This window comes from Macrotis lagotis, chromosome X (assembly GCF_037893015.1).
Source record: "Macrotis lagotis isolate mMagLag1 chromosome X, bilby.v1.9.chrom.fasta, whole genome shotgun sequence".
NCBI lineage: Eukaryota > Metazoa > Chordata > Mammalia > Peramelemorphia > Peramelidae > Macrotis > Macrotis lagotis.
The window spans coordinates 436,846,810-436,873,534 of NC_133666.1; the positions used below are offsets into that span (position 1 = coordinate 436,846,810).

The window sequence follows — 26,725 nt, forward strand, 5'->3', positions numbered from 1 at the left end:
TTTGTGACTTCATTACTATGAGGGAGTAAACTGCCTCAATAAATGATTAACTTAAAGAATTGTCTGAGGGAAACGAGAGTTTAAGTGACTTTTCCAGGGTCTGTCATTCAACTACTATACAACAGAGATGGGGCTTGAAGTCAGATCTTTCTAACTCCAAGTTTAACTTGCTATCCATGTTCTCACACTGTTTTTATCTGCTGTCGTACTTCTTAGGAAACAATGTTAATGGTAGAAAAATGTAATGTTCCTCATAATCCTCTATGGTATTCAATTATCTCTTTCATTATGGAAGAGTAATAAAAAATACTAATGAATTTTAGAATTGAAACAAAAATAAAATCAATATGAAAAGAAGTATTCTCATAGCCCATAAGATTATGTATGGAAGAAAGACGAGATGTATGTTACATCAGAAATCTTTCATCTCCCCCTAATTGGGATAGCTCAAGCAGTTTCAAGTTCTTATTCCATAGGGGATAAGTTGATAGTAGTAATAATAATTATGATGATGATGATGATAATAATAATATTAATAATGATAATAGTTAGCATCTATATGCTACTTTAAGGTTTGCAAAGTGCTTCACAAATATTATTCATCCTACCAGCAACTTTTGAGGTGTAGGAGCTATTGTTATCCCCATTTTACAAATAAGGAAACTGAGGTAGAGGTTGACTTAACTAGGCTTTATCAAAAAAAAGCAAAGAAACAAGAAAAAACAACCTTCAGGTAAAGGGAAGTTGGTCTTTAAAAATATTATCTACAAAAGAGGTTTTGTTCTTGAACTAGCCATCAGACTGGAGAGAGCCAGATTATTTTTTTGGACTTTCCTATTATACATTGGTTGGCACATAACAAGCACTTAAATAATGCTTGTTGACGGTGAATTCAGCCCTGAGAATCCAAGAGAATTTTGGAGCTAACTTTAGTAATCTAAAATTGTAGGATTCCTCTTTGGTTTGGAGTCTACAAGGGATCACATTAAAAACTCTATCTAGATTATAGTAATTTATATCCCTGACATCACAAGAGACCTCTGAATTAGTCATGATCCAACTAAAGTAAGATTCCATTGGATCTGTATCTGTCAATCTTCAGCTTTTCAAGGAGGAAAGGATACCTACAAACAATGGGGGTGGAAGGTCATTCAACTTGATATTCTTCATTAAAGCCAGCTCATGAACAGAAAACAAATCAGAGGTGACCGTTTTCTAAATATGTATAATAAAAGAAGTATTCTCAATTAATTGTTAAAAAATAAATAGCCTCTGGAGTCCTAGGATGAGGAAAAAAATTCTGTCCGTCTGACATAAAAATATTTTTACAGTAAGGAAGTTCAAATACATAGAATTATAACACATATACAAATTATATGTTAATATGTGCTGAAGAGTCTTTGCATTTAATTTATTTAATTGTTTTGCAGAATCTGAGGGTGGAAAAGGACCCAACTCATTTGTTTAACCACAATCTCTAAGTAAATGACTCTTAGGTCTACATATTCATCACCAGATTTTCCCTGAGATTGAGGCCCATATGGTTGTCTACTGGACATTTCAATCTGGATGTTCCAAATTCAACATACCCAGCATTGAATTCATTGTTTTTTCCATGCCCCATTTCTAAACAGTTTCCCAGATCCAGTTTCCTTATTTACATTAAAAGTTCCACAATTTTTCCTGTCTCCCAAGTTTATAAACCTTGGCATTATCCTGGACTTTTTATTCTACATATCCAACCATTTGCTATATTTTGCCCTTTCTACCTTCACATCTTTGACAAATAACCTCTTCTATCCACTCACTTGGCTAACACTTCAGTTCTGACCCTTACTTAACTCTAACCTGTCTATTAGTCAAATACTTCCTCTCTTGCACTCCACAATCTAGCAAAAACTACCTTTTGTTCCTAATCCTTTCATATAATACTCCATTTGCCATCTTTGTGCTTTTGTTTTGGCCACTCAACACACTTGAAGTAGACCCTCTCCTAACCCCTGCCTCATGGAATTCCCCCCGCCCCACGCACACACTCACTTCCTTGAAGATAGAATTCAAGCAACCTCATCTGCATCATCTTTTTTTTTGATTCCACAATTACTAATGTCTTCTCTCGTTATCCAAACTTCCTTCTAATTAACTAATATGTAATTATTCATTTTATATTTGCACTATATATATATATATATATTGGGATGTTTCAAAAGTCTTTTTTTTAGTTTTTTCAAAGCAATGAAGTTAATTGACTTGCCCAAGGTCACACAGCTAGGCAATTATTAAGTGTCTAAGGCCAATTTTGAACTCAAGTCCTCCTGACTCCAGGGCTGGTGCTCTATCCACAGCACAACCTAGCTGTCCCTGTTTCAAAAGTCTTATTGTAGTTTAAGAAGTTTTAGCTTAGAACTGGTCCAAGACTTTTCAAATACCATATACATATATATGCATATATATTCATATTTATACACATAAATATGGCATCAGAGATGGATATATAGACACAAATAAAAACATAAATATATGCCTATATATGTATATATATAATGTATATACACTCATCTCTTCCATGAGAATGAAATTTCTTGTATGAAGAGATGATTTCATTCTTAGTACTTTTATTCCCAGTGCCTTGTATATATAATATTTGACATGTAGCCCATTTAATATCTGATAACTGATTAATTAACAGTCTTCAGAGAGTATTTATTCCAACTTATATCTGATCAAGAATTTGTTCTAAAATCTCCGTGATGAATGCTTGAAGACCTCAAGTAAGAGGGAACCCATTCCCTATCAACATAGATGCTTCCACTTTAGGAATTTTAAATCTGATCATGGCCATGGAATTTAATTCTAAGCGGTCATTTGCATTATTTCAGAAGAGTGTTCCAAGAACAAATAAGTTTCTACTTATTCCTGATCTGAATTCAGATCATTGACTTCAGATGAAAGGTTGAATTATCAAAATTTCTGAATCAGTGAAACTTGATTTAATGAGGTTTTCCCCATGTTTGATAGCACAAAGCATCAGGCTCTCTTTCCTTAGTATTGAAATAACACTGTGCTAAATATTTTTATATAAAAATCACTGGAAATGAACTTGTTTGGATTTTTCTAGTGCTTTTTAGCATAAAAAATATTGTTTTAAAGGCCTGTAATAAAATTTACTTACATTTACTTATAAATAAGGCAAAAGATGATCAGAAGAAAGGGGTTGATAGAATAAACCACTTACCACTAGATGGCAGTGGGCATATTTTACTAAACTGTACCCATCTTAATTCTACATTACACATCATATTGATATTGTCAGAATACACACCACAGGATGTAGAGTACCAACCACCCCCGGCCTTTGAGAAATTTGTACAATATGTCTATTTAAGTCCTAAAAGTAAAACACACATACACACACACCCTCATACACAAATAACATAATTAGTCAAGTAATGCTTAATAGAAAATGTCATGGGTAAGGAACATATAATCTTAAAGAATAATATTTGACCATTTATATGAATTTATCACCAAATAATAGTATTATTTCTTGTAAACTCTAATTACTAATAACACATAGTAGAGCTCTGAGTCATATTTAAACTAAGAAAGAAAGAAAGAAATCCAAGTATACTTATAGAATATTCTGAGTTAGAAAGGAATGGAGATGTCAAAAATTCACTTTAACAATTTAGTAAGTTCCTATTCTGAGCATATAGAATGCTTAGGAGACAATACCTGGGCACCAGATGGAAAGACAGGTGAGAAAACTTGACTTCACCTGAGGAGCAGAACCCGCCATAAGGACCAGTTAATGAGCATCAGACAGAGGAGGAATTGGCTCAGAATAGTCAGAGAAAGGCTTAGGATTCCTAATTATCCCATGTACTGATATAAATACAAGGAGAAACAGCTTTATGTGTATAATGGGGAATGGGGAGTGGAATTAATGGTTGTTAAACATTTTGAAAATGTGTTCAACAGGGGTTTATTGAAAATCTGCTATCCATAGTGTTATGTGATATGGAAAATACCAAAGTATGTCCAAGTCTTTAGAAATTGCAGTATAGGTCAACAGAGAACAGCTCCAATACAGAATGAGTTGTAGGGTAGCACAACTGCCACTAGGTGGCACCACAGCGCATTGAGCATAGGATGACTCCGTTTGCCTCAGTTTCCTCATCTGTAAAATAAGCTGGGGAAGGAAATGGCAAACCACTCCAATATCTTTGGGAAGAAAACCCCAGATGTAGTCACGAAGAGTCAGACATGGCTTCAATGATTCAAGAACCACCACAACAAAAACAAGTTGCACAATTGTATTCTGAAAGTAATCTTCTACACTGTCCTTTGAATGGACTTTTCAAATTTTATAGATTGAAAAGACTAATTTTGTTCTTTACAGTTGGAGTAAAAGGTTTATTTTCAGATGACCAAATTAGGTAATGCAACTCTCTTCTTTCACATGTAGCGATTAGACACAATCTGTCAATAAATCGGATATGAGGAAAGGTGTGAGGAGTGGAGACTTTATGTAACTCATTCAACATGCAATGTGGGTTTTAAAAATGATTGAAATTTTCTCGACTGGTAAATCACCTGACTTGGCTTATATTTTGTCTCTAAGGTTGGCTAAGTTCAAGTTGTTCCTTATTATGAAACCTGGGAAGAATAATACATTGAAAGAGCCAATTTTTTTTTATCAGGACATTATTACAATATAAAATAAATAGTAGGAGAATGTATTATATCACCAATGAATGAAACCCATTCCCAAATGGACAAAATCTCACGTCTGATTTATGCCAGAGTGCTCTAGGATAAGCTCCAAGACTGATTTATCCCTTTGGATTGGGAAAAGGATTCCTCTTTCTTTCTGGAGTCAGAATTAATAAAAGTGAATTTTGAGGCTTACATGCAGACATCCCTGGTATTACTCGAAGACTTCTGTGGCCAATATCATATCCTAGTATGTCCTTGCATTCTTGGTAGCTTGCCTCAGAAATACTTCAGGACTCCTGGGTTCTCAAATACAACCCCTGCTCTATTACATTACTCTCTTCACAAAGGAAACTTCTAACTTCCCAAGAGTTTATTCTCATCAATTGGATTCTTATCTTAATCTCAAAGGCTCCCAGAGAAATGTTTCTATCAGACTCATACTTTGTTGACTCAAAGTCCTATGAGATATATAGCCTCTTCCTACACTGTTTCTATTATCCATATACCTTCTTTAATCTTTAAATTAAAAAAAAATTAAGGAGAGGGAGGAAAAGCTGAATATCTCTTGAAAGTGAGCTAAATGTTATTAATTGAGGGCACAGTCTCATTATACCTTGATTAATGTCTTTGTATGCTACTTTGTGATTTAAGACACATAGGTTAGAAATCAGAAGAAGCACTTGATTGAGGAAGATTGGGAAAGGTCACTCCATAAAGAACAGGTGAGAAACAAGGAGAACACACACACACACACACACACACACACACACACACACACACACATACACACACACAAACACACACGCACACAAACACACACACACAAAGTTCTTATTCTTATTTTCTAATATAATTATTCTCCTTGTTCTCCTTCTTTGGCACAATTTTAAAGGAGAGACTTGAGAAGATTCCTATCCATCCTAATCTTTTGCAGAGGTGAGGCAGGAGGTCCACAAGTGTTACACATCAATCTCTTGATCAGTTATGTTGACTTTTTCCTTTTCCTTTAAAAATATTATTTGTTATATGGGATGACTCTTTGGGAGAGGAAAAGGAAAGAATACCGGAAGAAACTATTGTGATATAAAGAAGCCATAATTAAAACTGTCTGTAAAATACTTGTTTGTTAATGATTAAGTTTACAATAAAATGTAACTAATTTTTTAAAAAAGTATTTATTTAAGACAATGGGGTTAAGTGACTTGCCCAAGGTCACACATCTAGGCAATTATTAAGTGTCTTAGGCTGGATTTGAACTCAGGTTCTCCTGACTGTGCCTCCTAGCTGCCCAATTAATTTTTAAAAGTAAGAGAAATTCTAAGTGCTGGATAAATCAAGGTTCCCCCTTTCACCTCAAAGTCACTAATAACTATTGTACAAGCATATTTTGTCCTTATATATCTTACTAAAATCAATGAAACAAAATTACCCCCAAACTTGGTAATATTGAATAAGTAACAGGATCCACCATTGAAGTAGCATTCCTAATCATACCTACCTTACAATATATACATACTCTGCATACTTAAATTTCAATTGTCTTAGGTTATTGAGGGGACTACTAATATGGATAAAAGAAAAATAGAAATATAACACTCATCTTAGCTGTTAGATGCTCCACAGATGGGGGTGGGGGGAAAGAAGACTTGCTCAGAATCCTGAAAAATTGACATACTCCTCTTAGTCCCACATAAAAGATACTCATGGGATGGTGGTGACTAAAGTTTGGATCTAACAGTCTTCCATGTTGGAGCCTTGCTCAGAATGATGCAAAATTGTGCTCTTCCACTTTGTTCCATCTAACAGATGTTCATGGAATGGGGTTCTATCAAATATTGGGTCTCTTCAGACTTAATTCTCCCAGCTTGGAGAGAAATTTTACTTTAAGGAATATACCTTGATTCTCAAGTGTCCATTACATAACAACTATTCCCAGAATACCTGTTGCTCTAGGTAATGTTAACATTAACCATTAACTTAAAAGTTGTGATAGAGATATGAAAGTTGTTATCATGTAAATTGATTAACAATGGATGTTATCTAGTTAAAGACATTTCTAGTAGACAAAGGGATGAGTCTTCATTTTTTTAAAGTAATGAATTAAAATGTAGAATCAGTCAAATGAAATTTGCTAGGGAAATGCAATGTAGAGCTGAGAGCCACATCAGAAGCAGGAGGTGATACCAAGATCAATGTTGAATAAATAAATAAATAAATGTAGGTATATTGTGAATCAGATTTGAAGGTTCAATACCAGAAAAATAGAGAGGTTTTAGTTCCATGCAGGGTGAATTGAGGCAAGTAAGTGGAACAATGGACAGAGTGCCGAGCCCAACCCTGGAAAGAAACAAGTTCAAATCTGGCCTCAAATTCTTAACACTAGTGTTACTTTATTTTTTTTAATTATTTAAGGCAATGGGGTTGTGACTTGCCCAAGGTCACACAGCTAGGCAATTAATAAATATCTGAAGTTGGATTTGAACTCAGGTCCTCCTGACTCTAGGGCCAGTGCTATATCCACTGCACCACCTAGCTGCCCCCCACTAATGTGACTTCAAACAACTTTATCTGCCTCAAATTCCTCTAAAATTAATAATGATGCATCATCCAGTGGCTTTGGATAAAATGTGATATTTGCAAAGTGCACAATGCTTGAGATATAGTATTTACTTAATCAATAAACATTTTATTAATGTTTACTATGTGCTAAGCACTGTGCTAAGTTCTGGGAATATAAAAAAATGGTCCCTATCCCCAAGGAGCTTACAGTATAATGGCATCATGCAACCAAACATATAAAAAGCAAGCTATCTACAGGAAAAACCTTGAAATAATTAACAGAGAGAAGATACAAGAATTAAATGGAGTGGGGGAAGGCTTCCTGTATAAGGTGGGATTTTAGTTGAAGCTTAGAGGAAGCAGGGAGGTCAGTAGTCAGAGTCAAGGAGGAAGAGCATTCCAGGCATGGGGGACAGTTAGAGAGGAATAGTCAGAGCTTAGAGATAGAGTGTTTTTCTTCATGGAATAACCAGGAGGTCAGTGTCATTGGATCAAAAAGTACATGTTCAGGTATAAGGTAAGAAGACTGGAGAGGTAGGAAGAGGCTAGATTATGAAGAGATCTAAACAACAAATAGAGGAGATTTGGTCCTGGAGGCAATAAGGAGTTTATTGAGTAGGAGGGTGATGTGATGGGACTTGCGCGTTAGGAAAATAATGTCAGTGATTTAGTTTGAATAAATGCTTGTTCTTTTCCATTTCTTAGGTAGATGAGTATGTTTTCTAGCCAGTTGTATGAATCTAGCCCTATTTTTCATGTTCCCTTAAATTGGGAGCTGAACAGCTCCTATTGCTATGGTCACTATTCCTTTCCTGTACAATGTCTATCTGTAAGTGATTGTGACCACCGTAGTAATCTTTCCACTTGACTGCACCAACTCTCAAGTTAATGGTTCAGTTCTTCTTTTCTGGGGATCAGAACAGTAGACTCAAATTATTCTGTCAGTCTGTCCAATGTCAGCAATTGCTACTGCCAAAGTTGTTTTCCTTTTACTTCTTGACTGATAGGTAATGGTCTAAAGATTTAGAATGAAACTTGCAATCTAAGACATGGTCAGCCAGTGGGTTGGCTTGCTTTACTGAATTATACACATTTGTTATAAGGAAGGACTTTTATTTGGGAAAGAGGTTAGTGGGTCCTGATTAATCAGTAAGAGAAAGAACATCAATAACATTTGTTTTAAAGTCATCAAATAAAAAGTGAAGAAAAGGATTCAAACAAATTTTATAAATTTGTTACAAGGATTTTGTTTTTTTATGGTAGTGTACATATGTATATTTATGCACAGGGATATTCCAAAATTAATATACATATATGTATATATAGATACACAAATATAAAACACATATAAAATTTTTATATATTTTAGTATATATATAAATTTAAACATATTTTTATAAGTATTTATTAAAAATACAAGCTATGTTTAACAAGTTCAATTTCTTATAAATCTTGCTTTTTGTATATTGAATTGTTTGTTCTTGTAGGTGATTAAATTCTCAATTTAAAAAAGATGATTAATTTTAAAGAATAATCAATGACCAATTTGTTTATGTGCCATAAATATGATGTATACTTTTAAGAATTCTAATTATATAATATTTATTCTTTCTATGTAGTACTAGGGAGAATAAGGAAACAGGAGATGAAGTGCAAATGTACAGTAAAGTGACAATATGGAATCTGTCTCTGAAATCAAAGGACCTAATTTCATATCCTGCCTCTAAACTATATGTATGACCTCGAAAGAGTTAATAGCACAAGTTTTCTTTATTTATATGTAAAATTAGGGAGGTTGAATTCAATTTAGAGGTCTAAGATTCTAAGTACTGTGAAATGCATAATTGTTCATTAAAAATATACTTAACTGACTCAAATCCAGTTCATGTGCTTGTCATGGCAACACCTCCCTGATGTCATGGTCTTCTTCATGAATCAAAGACAAACATCCTCATCATCATCATCACCATCATTATCACGTCACTTAGCTAATACTAATTTAATAGAATTTTAAACTTTAGAAATCTATAAATTCAGTTTATTATTTTATGAAACAGAACTGTTTTAAATTAAAAACTTGATTTTTGAAGCTGTTGTTCTGTCAAAGTTACTGGTATTGAAGTGCCTGCTGTAATATCAGTAGTAACATGTAATATCAACATGTATTAAATTTGTTTTGGCAGGCATTTCTATGGAAACTAGCTACAACTCAACCATGGCTATTATCTGGTTATGGAGGTCTACTGTGGTCAACAGAATGAGTTCTCATTATGTATGTTAACTTTTTAAAATTTTTGTTATTTATTATTTTATTATTTTATAATATTCATTTATTATGTATTATTTATTATTTTGCTTTTAAAGATGCTGAAATAAACTATTATAGATGATATCAGATAAAGATTTCTGAAAGGATATAAGAAAATTAAAACAATAAAAAGAAATAAAAGGAAAAAACCCCAAAAGTTTGGTGTCAATAAATTACTTAGACCAATTTCAAGAGTTTTGGTATTGCTATATTACTCCCTCTAACACCCCCCACCCACCCTGGAGGAAACAATAAAGAAAATTCAGAGTGGAATGTTTATTGAACATCTATATTCAAAGGTGGTACAGATGGTCCATTAAAATGGTAGTGTCAAAATATAAAAATGGGGAGATTGGAAATAAAAGTAAAACATAATGAATAATAGAAGACACAAAAGTTTCATAGAAAGATATAGAGAATAAATGAAATAATATATCTTCTAGAGGGAGGAAAAACTCCATTTATGTTGCTATAGTGGAAACTAAATTCTTTTACCTCTCCCCATGTAAGCTCTCAGTGGAATTCTCTATATGGATTTTTTGTCACAGGCTTGCTCCACAATTCTTAAGTTGAACTAATTATTTTTAATAGTTTGCAGGTAAAATATTGAAAAAGTCAAATTTTTTTCAACCTGTGACAAGCATCCTAAGGTGGAATAGGAAATGATTTTTATGGCAGTGCAAATGTTCTTGTGAAGAGAATATCATTTTAAAAATCCATTTATCCATTCATTCACTCATTTGTTCATGCAACAAATAAAAATATTATGCCAAATACACTCTGTGAAAAATATAAAATATATTATAATCCTCTCTGTCTCTCTGTCTCTCTGTCTCTCTGTCTCTCTGTCTCTGTCTCTGTCTCTGTCTCTCTCTCTCTCTCTCTCTCTCTCTCTCTCTCTCTCTCTCTCTCTCTCTCTCTCATTATCCCTTCTTATCTTGGGTCTCCATGAGAGCTGGACTTCTGAGAGTCTGGTACTTGAAGATAATCCCATAAGGAAGGCCATGATAATATGTCTGGTAATTGGTTCAAGTTGGTCATACAAGTCAGCTATCTATTCATTTGGCTGCTTTTATATACCCTCTTACTGAATTTCAGAAAGATTGTGACCCCTGTTTTGGTCAGACTGAGAAGTCCTTGGAAAGCTTTCTTTTGTATCCATCTCATCAATGCCAACTGGATATGAAATTTAAAAATCAAATCATTTCTTAAATGGAAAAATCACTAGATTGCTCATTCATCTTCAAGATATAAATATGGGGTTGGCTAGGTGGCACAGTGAATAGAGCACCGGCCTTGGAGTCAAGAGTACCTGGGTTCAAATCTGACCTCAGACACTTAATAATTACATAGTCGTGTGGCCTTGGGCAAGCCACTTAGCCCCATTGCCTTGAAAAAAATCTAAAAAAAGATATAAATATGGAAGAAAAAATGCAACAATATATAAGACCAATAGCCATTGACAAAGCTGAGGCTTTGTCTACAAATCAGCACAGGTGGCTGTGTGAACCAATCATAAATCTAGTGCTCAAAATAAATGGTAACATGAAAACAAAACAAAAAAAATAAATCCTACAAAATACACAGAAACCCCAAGATGTCAAGGTTAAACCTAAAAAAGAAATAAAATTTTCTCCTTGGTTTTACTCAAGTCCATCAGAGAGTTACAGGTAAATCTTTGAATCATATCTTTCCTTTATCACTATTTTTATTCTAAGAGAAATCTACATTGGATTGATCATCAAGCATTATAGAGCAGTTTTATCATAGGCTGAGGATTCCCAGTGAGAAACATACAAGTTTTTCCCCTGTGCTCCTCAGCAATGTTTAATAGGTTTGTTTATGTTTGGCTGCCTCTACCAATTTTCCCACAGGGACTTTTCTGTGAACAAAATATTCTAACTCGCACTTTTCTTTATTTTAAACAAATATCCGGAATAATTTAACCACAAAACAGGAACTAAATTATGTATTTTAAAGTACTTTTGGAACAATATAAACTATGATGATTATGCTCCAGTAGTTATGCATATGCCATCCATTTTCCTTGCTGACTACTATTGGTGATGGTTTTCTCATGACTGAAATCCCTGCTTTTTCCCCCCTTAAACAAATCTCTATTCTGAATATTGCTTCCATTAGGAAGGGTAATTGGCAAAAAAAAGAGTTTGAATTGAGTCTTGAAGGAAAGCAGAGGGGAGAGGAGAGAGCCAGTTCAAAAAGAGAGGAATAGGAGGTAGAATGTCACATAAGGAATAGTCAATGCAACAATATAGTAGAGAGCATAGAGTGGAGTAAAGGGAAAGACTGAGAAGTAAAGAAGGTCCAAGTTACAAAGACCTCTCAATACCCTAGACAGAATTTTTATATTTGATTTTGGATATAATAGAGAACCACTAGAGTTCATTGAGTAGGGAGGTGAATGGTCAGACCTACATTTGAGAAAAATTACACAAGAAATTAGAAGTATATGTTAAAGAGGCTCCTAGAGAATTATTTCTCTTAAAAATTCTACAGTTTATAGGCAGGACAAGGAAGTGGTACTAAACTAAATTAAATTTGAAAGTATGCATGCTGTACAGAATGGGACATATGCATTATGGACATGATCAATATATAAATTTATTATGCTTGACTGCATATTTGTTATAAGGATTTTCTTTTTCTTACACTTTCAATGAAAAAGCAGGAAGGGTGAGAAAATTAATGCTTGTTCATTTTTAAAATTCCTTTAAAAATAAGAAAATATTAATGCTATCAAACAGATTAATTTAAAATAACCTTAAATTTGGTTGAAAGACACCATTAAGCGTTCCATTTATTTGACAAAGCTTATCTATGAAGCAAAGATTGTTTTCCCTTCTGTCTCTTAAAAAAGATTTATTTCATTTTCTTTTAATTAATTAATCAGTTATTGAAATAAAAGCTGTTCAGATAAACATAGTCTCCTCTAGCACAAGCTCAATGGTCCTATGATGTTATTAGATAGAATTAAGAGAAGCAATGAGGTATCTTCAGTGACAGTGAGGAATTCCTTGAATTTAGAATATTATTCTTTCTTTTCCCTGCTTTAGCCAAATCTTTTGAAGTCCAAGTAAAATAATTCCTGTTCCAATGGCTTTTCCCTGATCTTGTTGGAATGACCTTTTTCCTCCTAGGTCCTCACATAGCAGTTTATTTGTATCTCTAGTTGATATTTGTACACCATTTTGTTACTTGCATTGAAAAGCTACATGATTCAATGGATAGAACCTAGGACTTGAAGTCAAGAACGTTCCTCTACTTGAGTTCAAAACTGGTCTCAGACCTTTACTAGGTCAGGCTACCATGGGCTAATCACTTTACCCTGTTTGCCTCAGTTTCCTCATTTGTGAAATGAACTGGAGAAGAAAATGGTAAACCACCATAGTATTTATACTAAAAAAGCCACAAATAGGGTCATGAAGAGTTCTAACTCTGAAAAAGCAATTGGACAACAATTGCAACTGCATGTGTATTATATTATTCTCTTAAATTATAGACTTCTTGAGAACAAGGTATAACATTTTATTTAAATTTTGACTTTCCTGGAGAATCTATGGATGTTTAATAAATGCCTATTGAAGTACACTGGTAAACATCCTAGAGTGGAGAAAGGGAGGCAATCTTGTTCTCCTTTCTATATCTACTACTATTAACCAGAACAGATTATATGAATTATTACTGCCATTGCCTTTTCTTTTGCTGGCAAACCTAGATCTGTTTCATTGACTCCAAAGTAATTTCTGAAAAATAGATCTGCTGACATTATAAGGTGCCCGCATCATTAACCATGTCCATGCTTTGCATGGGAATGATGGACTCTTGGAAATTCTGATATTTGTATAGAATAAAGAAAGGTCAAAATAGCAGTATTAGCATGCAGACCTACTGACTATGTAAAACCTTTTGTCAGCAAACATTATAAATATGTAAAGGCCAGAGAAAAGAGTGAGACAGTTTCGGTATATAAATTAGTGTTTAGATACACATAGAAACATACACACATACACACGCAAATATAGCACTGTTCTCTTTTAGTAAAGTCTTATAGGCTCCAGATCTTAAGAGGACCAAGAAGAATAGAAAGCAAAATAATCCTGAATTAAGTTATTTGAAATCAGAAGGCTTGTAGTTATATCCTGGCTGTACTATTTTTGACCTGTGTGACCTTGGGTCACATAGTAAACATTAACTTCACTTAAATTTAACACAACTTCCTTGGGCTTCAGATTTTACCTAATCTGTTAAATAAATTTGAACTAGACTACTACTGAAGTCTCATCCAACTTTAAATCTATGACTTAATGAATGAGAAAGGAAAATAGGGTTCAAAAGATTGAATCTACAAGAAGTTAAATGGACTGAAGTCATTTAACTTAGAAAAGAGATTGGCTTATGAGAGACAACTGGTTAGAGTTAATTTGGGGCGGGGCAATCAGTTCTCTATGTTTGTTCTAGGGACTAGATGAAATATAAAATTTAGGCAAGGTATGATGCCTGATTTCATGGAATTTATAATTTAATAGAAGTATATAATACATTCACAAATAATGATAAGAATTCCATCTTTGTCTGGAGCTGTGTTAGCTGTTCATTACCTAATTCCTAGGCACTGTTGAGATGGAGACAAGTTTTATTCTCTTGAGATGATGATTTTTTTGACCTAAAATATATAATTGAAGTACACACTAATTATCTAATAATTATGTTTGAGTATTCAAAAACAAAGTGTTTTATAGCACAGGAAAATACATTGGATTCAAGAATGAGGATCAGTATTACTAATTTCTAGCTTCATGATCTTGAACAAATAAGGTCCTCTCTGTACCTTATCTTTTTCATTAGGAAAATGGGGCAGGGGTAATTACACTTGCACAACACATCTCCTAGCATTGTTGTGTGGGACAAAAAGAATGACAGATAAGTGAGAATTGTTTATAACATGTGCATATGGAAGACTTTTCAAGCATATTAAAAAAATCTCCTTTTTTGTAGATCTTTTAAAATGGGAGAAAAGATAGACCATATGTTTGGTATATATAACAGAGTTTGAATTGGGTGAAGAGATGATTTGACAATTTCTCAAGACCTCCTCTAAACTTAAGCTGCTGTGATAATCTTGAAAACATCTTGGATTTTTTAAATTGGGCAGAAAATCCTGCCTAAAGTTTTAAGTTAATGATAGTTTAGTTTCATTAAGAAATAGAAATATTTCTATCTATGAGTAAAGTTATTCATTTTATGATAAAATATAAACAGAGTTGGATTTGTTGGGCAAGCATTGTACAAAAGGAAAAAGTAAGAAACACGCTATCTAAAACTTCAGAACTTGAACTTTAGCTGGACTCTCACTAATTCCTCAGTATCTATTTCCCCATCTTCACCCTTTGTATAGACCATTCTTGATAATTTCAACCTTTCCCAAGTTGCTATGTCAACTGTGTTTTGCCATTTATTTTGTGTTGTTAAATTCATTGTTTTATATAAAAATATATTCCTCTTATAAAATAAATCTATTGCTATTAAAATACCTGCTTTCCCAGGTAATATATTTGAAATGTGAAGAGATTTTGTGATTAAAGAATGGTTTTAAGTACTAATATGAAAACACATCAGTATGGTATTAAAAAATGTTTTCTTTTATGTCTAGGAATAACACCTCACCACAGCAGCATGCAAAAAAGCCTGGATTTGGAGAGAGCACCTGGATACAAATCCCAAATCTGCTATTTCTTAGCTATTTGAGCTTAAACAATCTGTAGAATCTCTTTGAACCTCAGTTTCTTCATCTGCAAAATAAAAGTGTTAGATCAAATGACCCCCAAACTCCCCCCCCAACTGTACTCCTATGATCTCATTCTGCGTGTTTACTTACATTGCAGATCATATCACATCCCCCCCGCCCCATCTCCCCCTACCTCTGTGGTTTACATATCATGCTGACTAAAGCTAAACAAAGAACAGTTAAATTCATTAATTCCTTTTCTGTTTTCCTTTTTAAAAGGAAGTCTAATTACTTGTTTAAGTTTAAAACCTTCTGCTCTGATTAAGGACACTAATAAATAAAGCTATGTTAGCATTTTCTAAAAACCTTTGGATTTTACAAGTTTTATTATACAAAAATATTAAACAAAGGTGATAAAGTTTAGCAACTTAAGTATAGAACTTGTATTTGGGAACCTTGTTAATGAAGTAGAAAGAATGCACTTATATAACCACCTTGAGTAGCTAGGTGTCAGTCAGGTGAGATAAAAAGAATACCAGGCCTGAAGACAAGAAGATCAGAGTTCAAATCCAGTGTCAGACACTTATTTTCCCTGTGACTCTGCCTCAACTTCCTCCTACCTCACAGGGCTATTGTGAGGTTTAAAATAACTAAATCATACTAAACAAAATAAATAAATGCATTAATAAGAATTAAATAAAAAAATAATAATTGAAATAATAATTAAGTGCTTAGCATAATGTCTGGCTCAAACTAAGTACCATATTAATGTTAGCTATCATCATCATTATCATCATCATTATTATTATTACATAATACTAGGATTAAATGAGATAATATTTGGGAAAGTGCTTAGCACAGTCCCTGAAACAAAAAAGGTCCTTAGTGAAAAAAATTGTTTCATCCATACTTTATTTTATATATGAAAATTGAACCACAACTATGAATTTTACCCTTTGTTACTCCCTAGATAACCATTTGGTTCAGTTTTTAGTTAGAAAATATTTATAGTGTAGAGTTTTTACTATATAGAGTAAGATATAGTGATATACGCTAGTCTCCTTCCTTTAAATTATAATAAAAAAATCTCAACTTCTGAAAGAGGTCTTTCTAGGTCTTTCACTAGTATCTTCCCTTTTGATATCATGGACCATCAATACTCTTAAAAATAGAGACTGATTTTGCCTTTCTGTGTATCCCTGTGTATCTCTGTGTATATTTGGTCCATTATTATGAAGTCTTGGTTGATTTAGTTGTTTGGGAGAGTTAAGTCTATAATGGGAATTATATCTTTGTGCTTTGAAATCCATAGGAAAAAAAGAACTTTTGCTGTCTTTCAGCTTGAGAAATGTGTATTAAACACTTGATAATTTGCATGGTTTACTTAGTCACTAACATACATATTAGTTTATATTGAAAAAATACAAGTAGAATCAGCAATCAGTATTCCATAGCATTGTTCTTTCTTGATGGGGTAGGGAAGGGAGTTGTTTTTAAATGATGGTATTTATAGTAATCATAGTTGGCAATTCATTTGCCACCAGCTGCTCTACTTGGTTCAGCTCCCATCATCATCTTCATCATGCCCTGCCCAAGATAAACTCATTGCTGGGAAACTTGTCATCTTAGAGATTGCTTCAGTTTTGCTACTTGTATGTCCTAGTGACCTTAATTGTTCCTGCCTCTCTTTTCGAGGTTGGAAGATAGAACAAGAAATGAGGACTCAAAATTTCAGCCACTCTTCATTTACCACAAGCTTCTCTGTTCGGTTTCAACTCCATAATTATCTTTAACTTGACCTTGTATCAAGTATGCTCCAGTGTTCCCCTCTACTTTTCAGATTTCTTTTGTGTATTATCTGCTCCCATTATATTATAAGCTCCTTGAAGACAATGATTGTCCTTTTCTTATATGTATTCTGATGTTTAGCAGTTTCTGGTACATAGTAGGCACATAATAAATGTTTATTGAATTGTATTGTATATAACTAGCAATATATATATATAGACATATAATTATCTATATAGATATCTATCTAAAGATATAACTTTAGATATGTAGCTTAGATATCTATAAATATATTTTGGTAGATAAAAATATATAGATAGCTGTAACTATATGTACAGAAATACTTATATAGATCTCTCTCTGTCTGTGTGTTGTCTTTTAATTATAGCCTGATCCTTAGTTCTCATCCATGTCCTTTCTTTCTCATTTCTAACCAACTGAGATTAAATTACTTTGTTGCCTATGATAAGGCTCAAAAATAGATTATGTTTTTGAACTTAATCTTTACACCATTCCATGTGACTTGAGGCTAGTCTGGTCAGACATGTAAATAGAGCATTTTTGATGATTTGCTTTGGTTCTCCCCAGAGAGGATAGGTGTAATAGCTAGAGCCATGAAGTGGATAGTTTTATAAAGTCACAAGTAGTTTGGTCTTCTTAGAAGTAATATGGAGAAATAGTGTACAAAAGTAGAGTCAAGAGAGTTTGAGTTCATATTCTTCCTCAGATGCTTATTGGCTATGTGACCTTGAGCAAGTCACTTAACTTCCCAGTGCTTCAGTTTCCTCATCTGTAAAATGAAGGGCTTAGTTGTGATGATTTCATTCCAATCCTAAATCAATGATCTTATGTTTCTATGATTCTATGGTAATTGTCCACCGAGGAAAGCCCCCAAGAGAATTATTAATTACTTTATTGTTTTTTGGGCTACAATGATAACAGAAGACAAACTTTTGACTGTCTTATGACACTTTTTTAAAAGGAAGAATTCTGTCACAGAACTCTTAAGCACTTAGATAAATGGATTTGGGAATACTATGAATGAGTATGTGCCACTATACACTATGATGAATAATCTCAATATTTAAAACTTGGGAAAAGGCTTGGCTTTGTAGGGATCACTATTTGCTTTCCCAAAGGTTTTCACAGGACCTGGCTCATAGTAGGCACTTAATATTTACAGATCACTTGATTTGTATTTTATAGTAATTGCAAATCTAGCTCTATAAGGGCAGAGTAGGTGGGTGGGTAGGAGTTGCCTCTCATTTTGCTTTTCCTGAAACAGGCCCAATTGTTATAATTCTGAAAGAAATAACTGTATTTGCCGTTTTAGAAACTTAAATGTGCCTGAGGACTTGGGAAATATTTTTTTCATCTTCTTGCCTTTCTATAAGTGGAAAATGCAAAACTTTAGAGAAGGTTGGTTACTATGTTCTGTAAAATGTGGTATTTCTTCAAACACCTGTAAGACTAAAATTAAAACCAACCAACAAGTAAGAAAGCGCTCCAATACTTTTACTGTGCCATTGAGGTGACACTGATTTCTCAAAGGTTGATAGCAAGGGGATAATGATAAGTGTGTGTCTGTGTGTGTCTGTGTGTGTGTGTAAGACTATTTACTAAGTTGCAAAGGATCAGTGATCTGTTTTGGTAGAGGGAGTGAACGATTTAAAAATTGATGGATCACTAAAGTAATTTGGAATGGAAGAGAAAAAGATATTGTGTAGATATGTGCATGGCCTAATATTTTTATCAAAGTAATTACTCCATTAGAACTGATTATTTCTGCATAGCCCAATAGTCAGTCATCAAATTTTCCTTCTTGTCTTTTATATAATACAACATATGAAATAATCTCTCATTGTGATTCAACTTGATAACAAATAAAAACAAAAATGTAGTGATTATTTTAACAAAGGACAAACTTACAATTGCATTTCTTCTGAACAAATCTAAGCTTGCAAGCTGTTCTGTAGGTAGATAACCGAATGCGATCCAAATCTTGGGCTCCTGGTGAAAAGAAGTATATATATATATATGCTGTGACTAGCACTCAGAAGGAAATTTTATAATGATCATAAGTAAAATAAACTGGGATTATAAAATAGACACTTTTATTAGCTCTCCCCATTGCCTCCCCAATCTTAAAACATATTTGCAATCACAAGTTTTGAGATGGTCTGTTGTATATCACCTGGTTTCAGGCAGGGCTATTTATGCCTCCGGGGAATTGGGAATTTATTCAACTTCAGAAATTGCTTTGTGGATCATAGTCATGAAATTAAAAAAAGGGAAGCTTAAACGGGTGTGTCTGTCACTTTGTAGAACAATCTGGTCCAGCTGTAGGCTAAAAGACAAACTGGCTAAGGTCCCATATCAAAGGGGAAAATATCAACACAGTCACAGAGAAGCTACATTTTTATTTTTTTAAAAAAAGGAATTAAAATAATCAGATGATGATTTCAGAAATCTATCTATATACATATATTTAGAAAACTTTTAAAAAATCAGAACTTAATAAACACCAAATAAACAATCATTTTTATAGATAAAATTGGACAGAATGTGACCCTACATGAAAATTATCCTAATCTGTATAGTTTGTTTAAAAAAAAAAAAAGTTTATATGGGGCAGCCATGGATAGAGCACCGGCCCTGGAGTTAGGACTCCCTGAGTTCAAATCCGGCCTCAGACAATTAATAATTACCTAGCTGTGTGGCCTTGGGCAAGCCACTTAACCCCACTGCCTTGCAAAAATCTAAAAAAAAAAAGTTTATAGGAAATTCAGCACGTGGTCAAGCATAGTATTACACACTTATAATCCCTGCTACTGGAGAATCTGAAGTTGGTGAATCATGAACTCAGTAGGTTTGGGCTTCAGGATAGGGATTAAACTGATCTCCTATTATACTTGATCCAGCATTAGTCTGGTAGACCATGGAAACAGGAGGCTGTTGTACTTCTAACCTAACTAGGCTGGAGATGAAACAGATCAAATCTTCCATGTTTATATGTACTAAAATCTATGAATGGCTATTGCATAGGCAAGAAAGAGACATTTAGGGGCGGCTAGGTGGCATAGTGGATAAAGCACCGGCCCTGGAGTCAGGAGTACCTGGGTTCAAATCTGGCCTCAGACACTTAATAATTATCTAGCTGTGTGGCCTTGGGCAAGCCGCTTAACCCTGTTTGCCTTGCAAAAACCTAAAAAATAAAAAAAAAATTTAAAAAGGACATCTAGCCATCAAATGTATGAATCAAAAAATAAATAAATACTTGAGCATGTAAAATTCTGTCTTGTTTTGTTGGTCAGTCACATCCAAATCTTTGTGATTCCTTACAGGGTTTTCTTGGCAAAGGCACTAAAGCAGTTTGTCATTTTCTCCTCCACTTTAATGCAGGCAGGGGTTAAATGATTTGCCCAGGTACATACAGCTAGTGAATGTCTAAGGTCAATTTGAACTCAGGTCTTCCTGACTACTGGATCATGGTCTAAACATTGAGCCACCTAAGTTAACATTCTGTCCAGATTATCCAGAAATAAATATAGATACTGGATCTAGAGTCAGGAATAGCTTAGTTCAAATTCAGGGTCAGACACTTAGTATCTATGTGACAAATCACTCAATTTCTGTCTGATTCAGTTTCCTCATTTATAAAATGAGGGTAGCAGCACCTGTCTCCCAGGCTTTGTAATGTGGATAAAATGAATAAATATTTTAACGGCTTTGCAAACTTTAAACTATACATAATGCTGGTTGTTGTTTTAATCTCACTGTAGTTTATAATTTAGAAGTTAACCTGCTTCTCTTGTTGCATAACTACTGCAGGTAATCAGGAGCTATGGACTTATGTGCATCAGTTGGGCTACTTGTGAGCTGGCTGATGGGATCTACAATGAGATTGTCTCGATAATGAACTTTCTGAGGAATAGGGGAGAAGTTAGTCAAAGTCCCAAAGTAGTGTGATCAAGTATGAAATGAGGACTAACTAGGTCTTTGACCTTAAGCAAATAACTGGAGCTTGAACATCATAGGTAAACACATTCCAGTTTCAATTCTCTTTGATCAGAGTCCTTCCTATATGTTCATATTTTTATCATAAGGCATATGTACATGGGCAAGGCAAGTAGCTAGAGACATTTAGCCATGAAACTTAGGAGTGTTTTATATCAAGGAATGTATACATTCTTATTTCATAAAAATGTCTATGCTTCTATGCATGTTGTAAATCTCTATCATTTCTGTTTATTAGTGGTTTGCCGGTAAAAACTGAGTAAAAAATGACAACTAAAAGTCATTTGAACTTAAGATTTCATTTCACTAGAATTTCAAAAGCCATAGCTAATTAGATGCCTCTTATGAAACTGAGGCTGGATGAACAAATATACTTCTTTTGATCACTTCTTCAATGTAACTGGTTTTCCTAAATTTATTTTTAACAAACTTTGCCAATAGCCTCAGGATTTTGTGACTTTGTCAGTTAGAATATTAATTATTCATCCTCATGAAAGTTTCACAGTTATTTGACTTATACATAGAATCAGAAAACTTTTCATTAAGGAACTTTAGGAACAATTTAGCCTTACTTCTAATCCAATGCAAAAATCCTATCTTTTATTTCCTTGACATGTTGCTACTTGAATTCTTCGTGTAATATATTTCACACAGAAATCCATTGTATTTATAAGAACTTTCTAACTAGAATCAAATTAAGTGAATTGAAACGAAATCTATCTTCCTGTAGTGCCTACTTATTGCTACTAGTTTATCCCTTTGTACACCATTACCTTAACCCTCTAATCTTCAGCCTGTTTCTATTGGAGCCTTCTCCCATGTCTTCAAATATGTCCTAGTCTCCTCCATTAAAAACAAAACAAAACAAACATTTGTTATACCTTAGCCATCTCCTCAAGGTATTGTCCATTCATCTCTCTGCTTTATTTTTTTTAAAGCCAATCACCTAGGAAAAAAGATGTCTATATACTCACTGACTCCATTTCCCTCCCCTCTCTCTTCTAAACTTTGTAATCTTGTTTCTGATCAAATCACTCAGCTATAACTACTCTCTCCAGAGTTAGCTCTATTCTCTTAAATGACCAATAAAAATGATAAAAATGAAAAAAATAAAAAATAGTTTTCATTCCTCATCTGTCTATTGCATTTGACATTGTTTATATCTGCTACCCTTGACTATTTCATCTCTGGGGGAGTGAAATGCCCCTCCCAGGATAAGGGGATAACTTCTTTTTTTAAAAAAATTTATTTATTTATAGGGGCAGCTAGGTGGTACAGTGGATACAGCACTGGTCATGGAGTCAGGACAACCTAAGCTCAAATTTGGCCTCAGACATTTAATAATTACCTGTGTGGCCTTGAGCAAGTCACTGAACACCATTGCTTTACAAACCCCCCAAAATATTCGTTTATTTTTGAATTTTACAATTTTTCTCCTAATCTTGCTTTCCTCCCCCCACCCCCCACAGAAGGCAGTATGATTTACATTTTTCCCACGCTATACATTGATCTAAATTGAATGTGACAAGAGAGAAATATCATATCCTTAAGGAAAAAATAAAATATAAGAGATAGCAAAATTACATAATAAGATAATGGTTTTCTTTTTAAATTAAAGGTAATAGTCTTTGGTCTTTGTTCAAACTCCACAATTCTTTCTCTAGATATACATGGTATTCTCCATCACAAATAACCCCAAATTGTCCCTGATTGTTGCACTGATGGAATGAGCAAGTCCATTAAGATTGATCATCAAACTCATGTTGCTGTTAGGGTATACAATGTTCTTCTGGATCTGCTCATCTTGCTCAGCATCAGTTCATGCAAATCTCTCTTGGCTTCTCTGAATTCCCATCTCTCCTGGTTTCTAGTAGAACGATATTATTCCATAACATACATATACCACAATTTCATCAGCCATTCCCCAATTGATGGACATTCTTTGCCACCACAAACAGAGATGCATGAATATTTTTATACAAGTGATGTTTTTACCCTTTTTATCATCTCTTCAGGGTATAGATCCAGTAGTGGTATTGCTGTATCAAAGGGTTTGGGCATAATTCCAAATTGCTCTCCAGAAAGGTTGGATCAGTTCATAGCTCTATCAACAATACATTAATGTCCCAGATTTCCCACATTCCTTCCAACATTGATCATTATCCTTTCTGGTCATATTGGCCAGTCTGAAAAGTGTGAGGTGATATCTCAGAGATGCTTTAATTTGCATTTCTCTAATAAGCAATGATTTAGGGCAATTTTTCATATGACTATGGATCACTTTGATTTTCACATCTGTAAATTGCCTCCATATATCCTTTGAAGGTCATCACTTCTAATCTCACCATCAAACTGCTAACTTAAACTCTACTTGACTCTATCTCCCTCAGCTTCCTCTCTCCTCTGACTGAAGGGCTGGAAGGGGGAAATACTAAACTCCTCCCAATACTTACTTTTAAAGAGGTCAGAAACTGGATTTAACTCACTCTATTCTGTATTGGAAGTCCTGTCTGATTACAACTCCATGGATGCCACCAGCATTGAATCCCCCTAATCCCTTTCCTTCCTCTTTCCTGCGTGTTGTCTCTCCCTTTAGTAAGCTACTTGAGGACAGAGGTTATCTTTGCTTGTATGAGTTATATCCCAAACAATTAACACTGTCTGAATGTCTGGCACATAGTATTAAACACATAGGGGCTTAATAAATGCTTGTTGATTAAATAATTGATTCATTCTAAATGCTCAGAAACAATATGCTCAGTAATCTATCCGTATGATTTTCCAAAGGAATCAAGACCACTAAAATGTAGTTTCTAGAATCCACTTCTTTCACCTCTCTGAATAAAAAGAGATTTGCTTATTTCAATATAGGGCATGGAGAACAGTAATTCTGTCATTGCATATAAGGGATTTTTTAAATATCCTGAGATACAATCTATTAAGGTTAGAGACAAATTAATTTAATGTCATTAGATATTCTTTTCCTGTTCCAATTCTCATCCCCATTCTCATTTCTTTAATCTTTTTCTTTCTTCCTTTCTCTTTCTCTTTCTGTCTCTCGCTCTGTTATTAATAGGCCCATTACTTCAAGTTCTTATTGTCCTAAGCAAAACATTGCTCTGAACATAACAAAAATTCTTAACATTTTTAACAGCTCATTTTGGGCTTTATGACCTTCCTGAAATTAGTCTTAGAGATTTTTGATACTCGATTTTCCTTGGTTATAGGCTTTCTTTCCAATGTGTGTATATATATATATAGAGAGAGAGAGAGATAGATATATAGATATGTATAGATAGATATAGATATATATGTGTGTACAAATATCTATATCTATCTATCTATCTATCTATCTATCCCTTTGGATTCTGATCTCATCAGAAAACTCACTGTATAGCACCATTGATCCTTTTAGATATTCAGTGATGTAGTGAACAGAGGACTGGACTTGAAAGGAGTAAAACTTGTGTTTGAATCTTAATTCAGAAATTTAATAGCTATATGATTCTGGGCAAGTTACATAACCTCTCTGGGCCCCAGTTTTGTCATATATGAAATGAAAGATCTCTAAGATCCCTTCTAGTTCTAAATCTAGGATTTTATGACCTTTCCTTTTTTATTCACTGGGTTCACTTATGATTATGTTGAAAGAATTTGAATGCTTTATTTTTCAGTCATTCCTCTTGGTATACCCACACACATATATGTTTATGTATGTGTCTGCCATGGGAGCAAAACTATCTTCTGTCTTTCGTCTGTTACTTAAGAAATACTAATTGGCTTGTTGACTAGGTGCATGGTAGCTTTAATAAATGCTTTTTGATTGACTGATTGTTTGAGGCCACAAAGCTACTCATTGGCAAATCTCGAGCCAGAACCCAGATCTCAGAGTTCCCAGCCCAGTGCCCTTTTCACTAGAACAACAGAAGGCTTTGTGCTAGAGCTACTTTGATAACCTTATTAATGTTATAATGATTTGGTAGGAGAAGAAGAGGGAGAGGGAACAAAGAGCTGTTACTTATGAGCAACATTTTCATTTTAAATGGATACTGCCTTCTCACAGGGAAGTCAATAATGGAATTTTGTCTCAGCATGAAAGATATTTTTGGACAAAGCGGGCTTTTTCCTGTACCCCTTAAATCATGGAACAAGACAACTTATTATTATCTGTGAGCCAAACATGATTCTTAATTTAATCTCCTTTCTTCTACCTCCATTCCATATCATGCCAAATTGTGAGAAGGTCCTCAACAAATGTTCAATTGGATTTGTCAGGTATTCTTGTCCATTATATTTGGTTGCCCTTTTTTTCAAATTCTGGGCAGAAGGTGTGTATTGCTTCCTTCTATTGTCAACACTTATAAATTGATATTGCTTACTCAATAAGCGTCATTTATTTTGGGACCCTAGTAACTGCCTTCCTGATTGTCATCAGTTCCTAGCAGAAGTTGATATTCGATGCTAGAGCTTTCTTTTCTTTTTGTAAACATTTACACATCTCAGTTTCTCCACCGTCTTTACTGACATACTGACAGCACCTGGGGACACTAACCCTCTCCACCCCTTTTCTCACGTCTCTCTCTCTCTCTCTCTCTCTCTCTCTCTCTCTCTCTCTCCCCTCAGTCATACTAAAGCCCTCCTAACTGGGTATTATAATCAATTTCTTCTTTTATAACCAGATAATTATTTTAACCAGATGAATCACATTTAATGTTCTCTCCAGCTAACCATTTAGTACACATTAGTACTGATTGAAAAGTAATCTCCTCCATGATTCTGAATGAAGGTCAGATACCTTTGGCTGTTTGGAATGATACCTGAGAATTATTTAGCATACTTTAGGAGAAAAGATGTACCATTGTTTAGCATGTTTAACTATTCTTATTCCTATAATCAACTAGAAATGTGTTCCAGAGTAATCAAAAGTATCTTATCAGACTCTTCAAATTAGAGATAAAATGATTCATTAAACACTACAAAATCCCCAAAACTTTACATTGAAGAATGACTTACAATGGGGGAAAATAGCATAGCTAACGGCATCCTTAGACCCTTTCCAGGGTCCACTTCTGTCTTTACATTTTCTCTTTTGATGATTTTATTATGCCCCATAGGTTCAACTATCTTTTCTATGAAGTAATAATTCCTAAATTTACATATCTAATCTTTTTCTCTCTATTTTGTTGTACATCCATCTTTTTCCCCTGACAGTATATGCTGAATTTTGCACGGTAGTACATTCTGGGTTGTAATCCTAGGTCCTTTGCTTTCTGAAATATGCTATTCTAGGTCTTCCAATCATTCAATGTTGAGACTGATAGGTCCTATGTTTCCTTTATATTTGAATTGTTTTCTTTTTTGCTGCTTGCAATATTCTCTCCTTTACTGAGAGTTCTGGAATTTGGCTATAATAGCCTTTGGAGTTTTTATCCTGGGATCTCTTTCTGGAGGGGTTCTGTGGATTCTTTCAATGGTTATATTGTTATTTTCTTTTAGTAGATTTGGACAGTTTTCCCTTATAATTTCCTGCATGATGTCCAGGTTCTTTTCTTGATCCAGGCTTTCTGGTAGTCCAGTGATTCGGATCG

At 34.1% G+C, this 26,725-nt stretch overlaps 1 protein-coding gene across 17 annotated transcripts in view; it reads right to left on the bottom strand.

Moving 5' to 3' along the window:
- The window catches only part of DTNA (dystrobrevin alpha), a 499,301-nt gene that overhangs the window by 135,539 nt on the left and 337,037 nt on the right, over nt 1-26,725 (bottom strand). For all 17 annotated transcript variants that reach the window (XM_074205354.1, XM_074205350.1, XM_074205352.1 and 14 more), the window contains one exon: nt 19,050-19,130. In XM_074205354.1, coding sequence (XP_074061455.1) covers nt 19,050-19,130 — 81 coding nt within the window. The remainder of the gene's footprint in view (nt 1-19,049; nt 19,131-26,725) is intronic.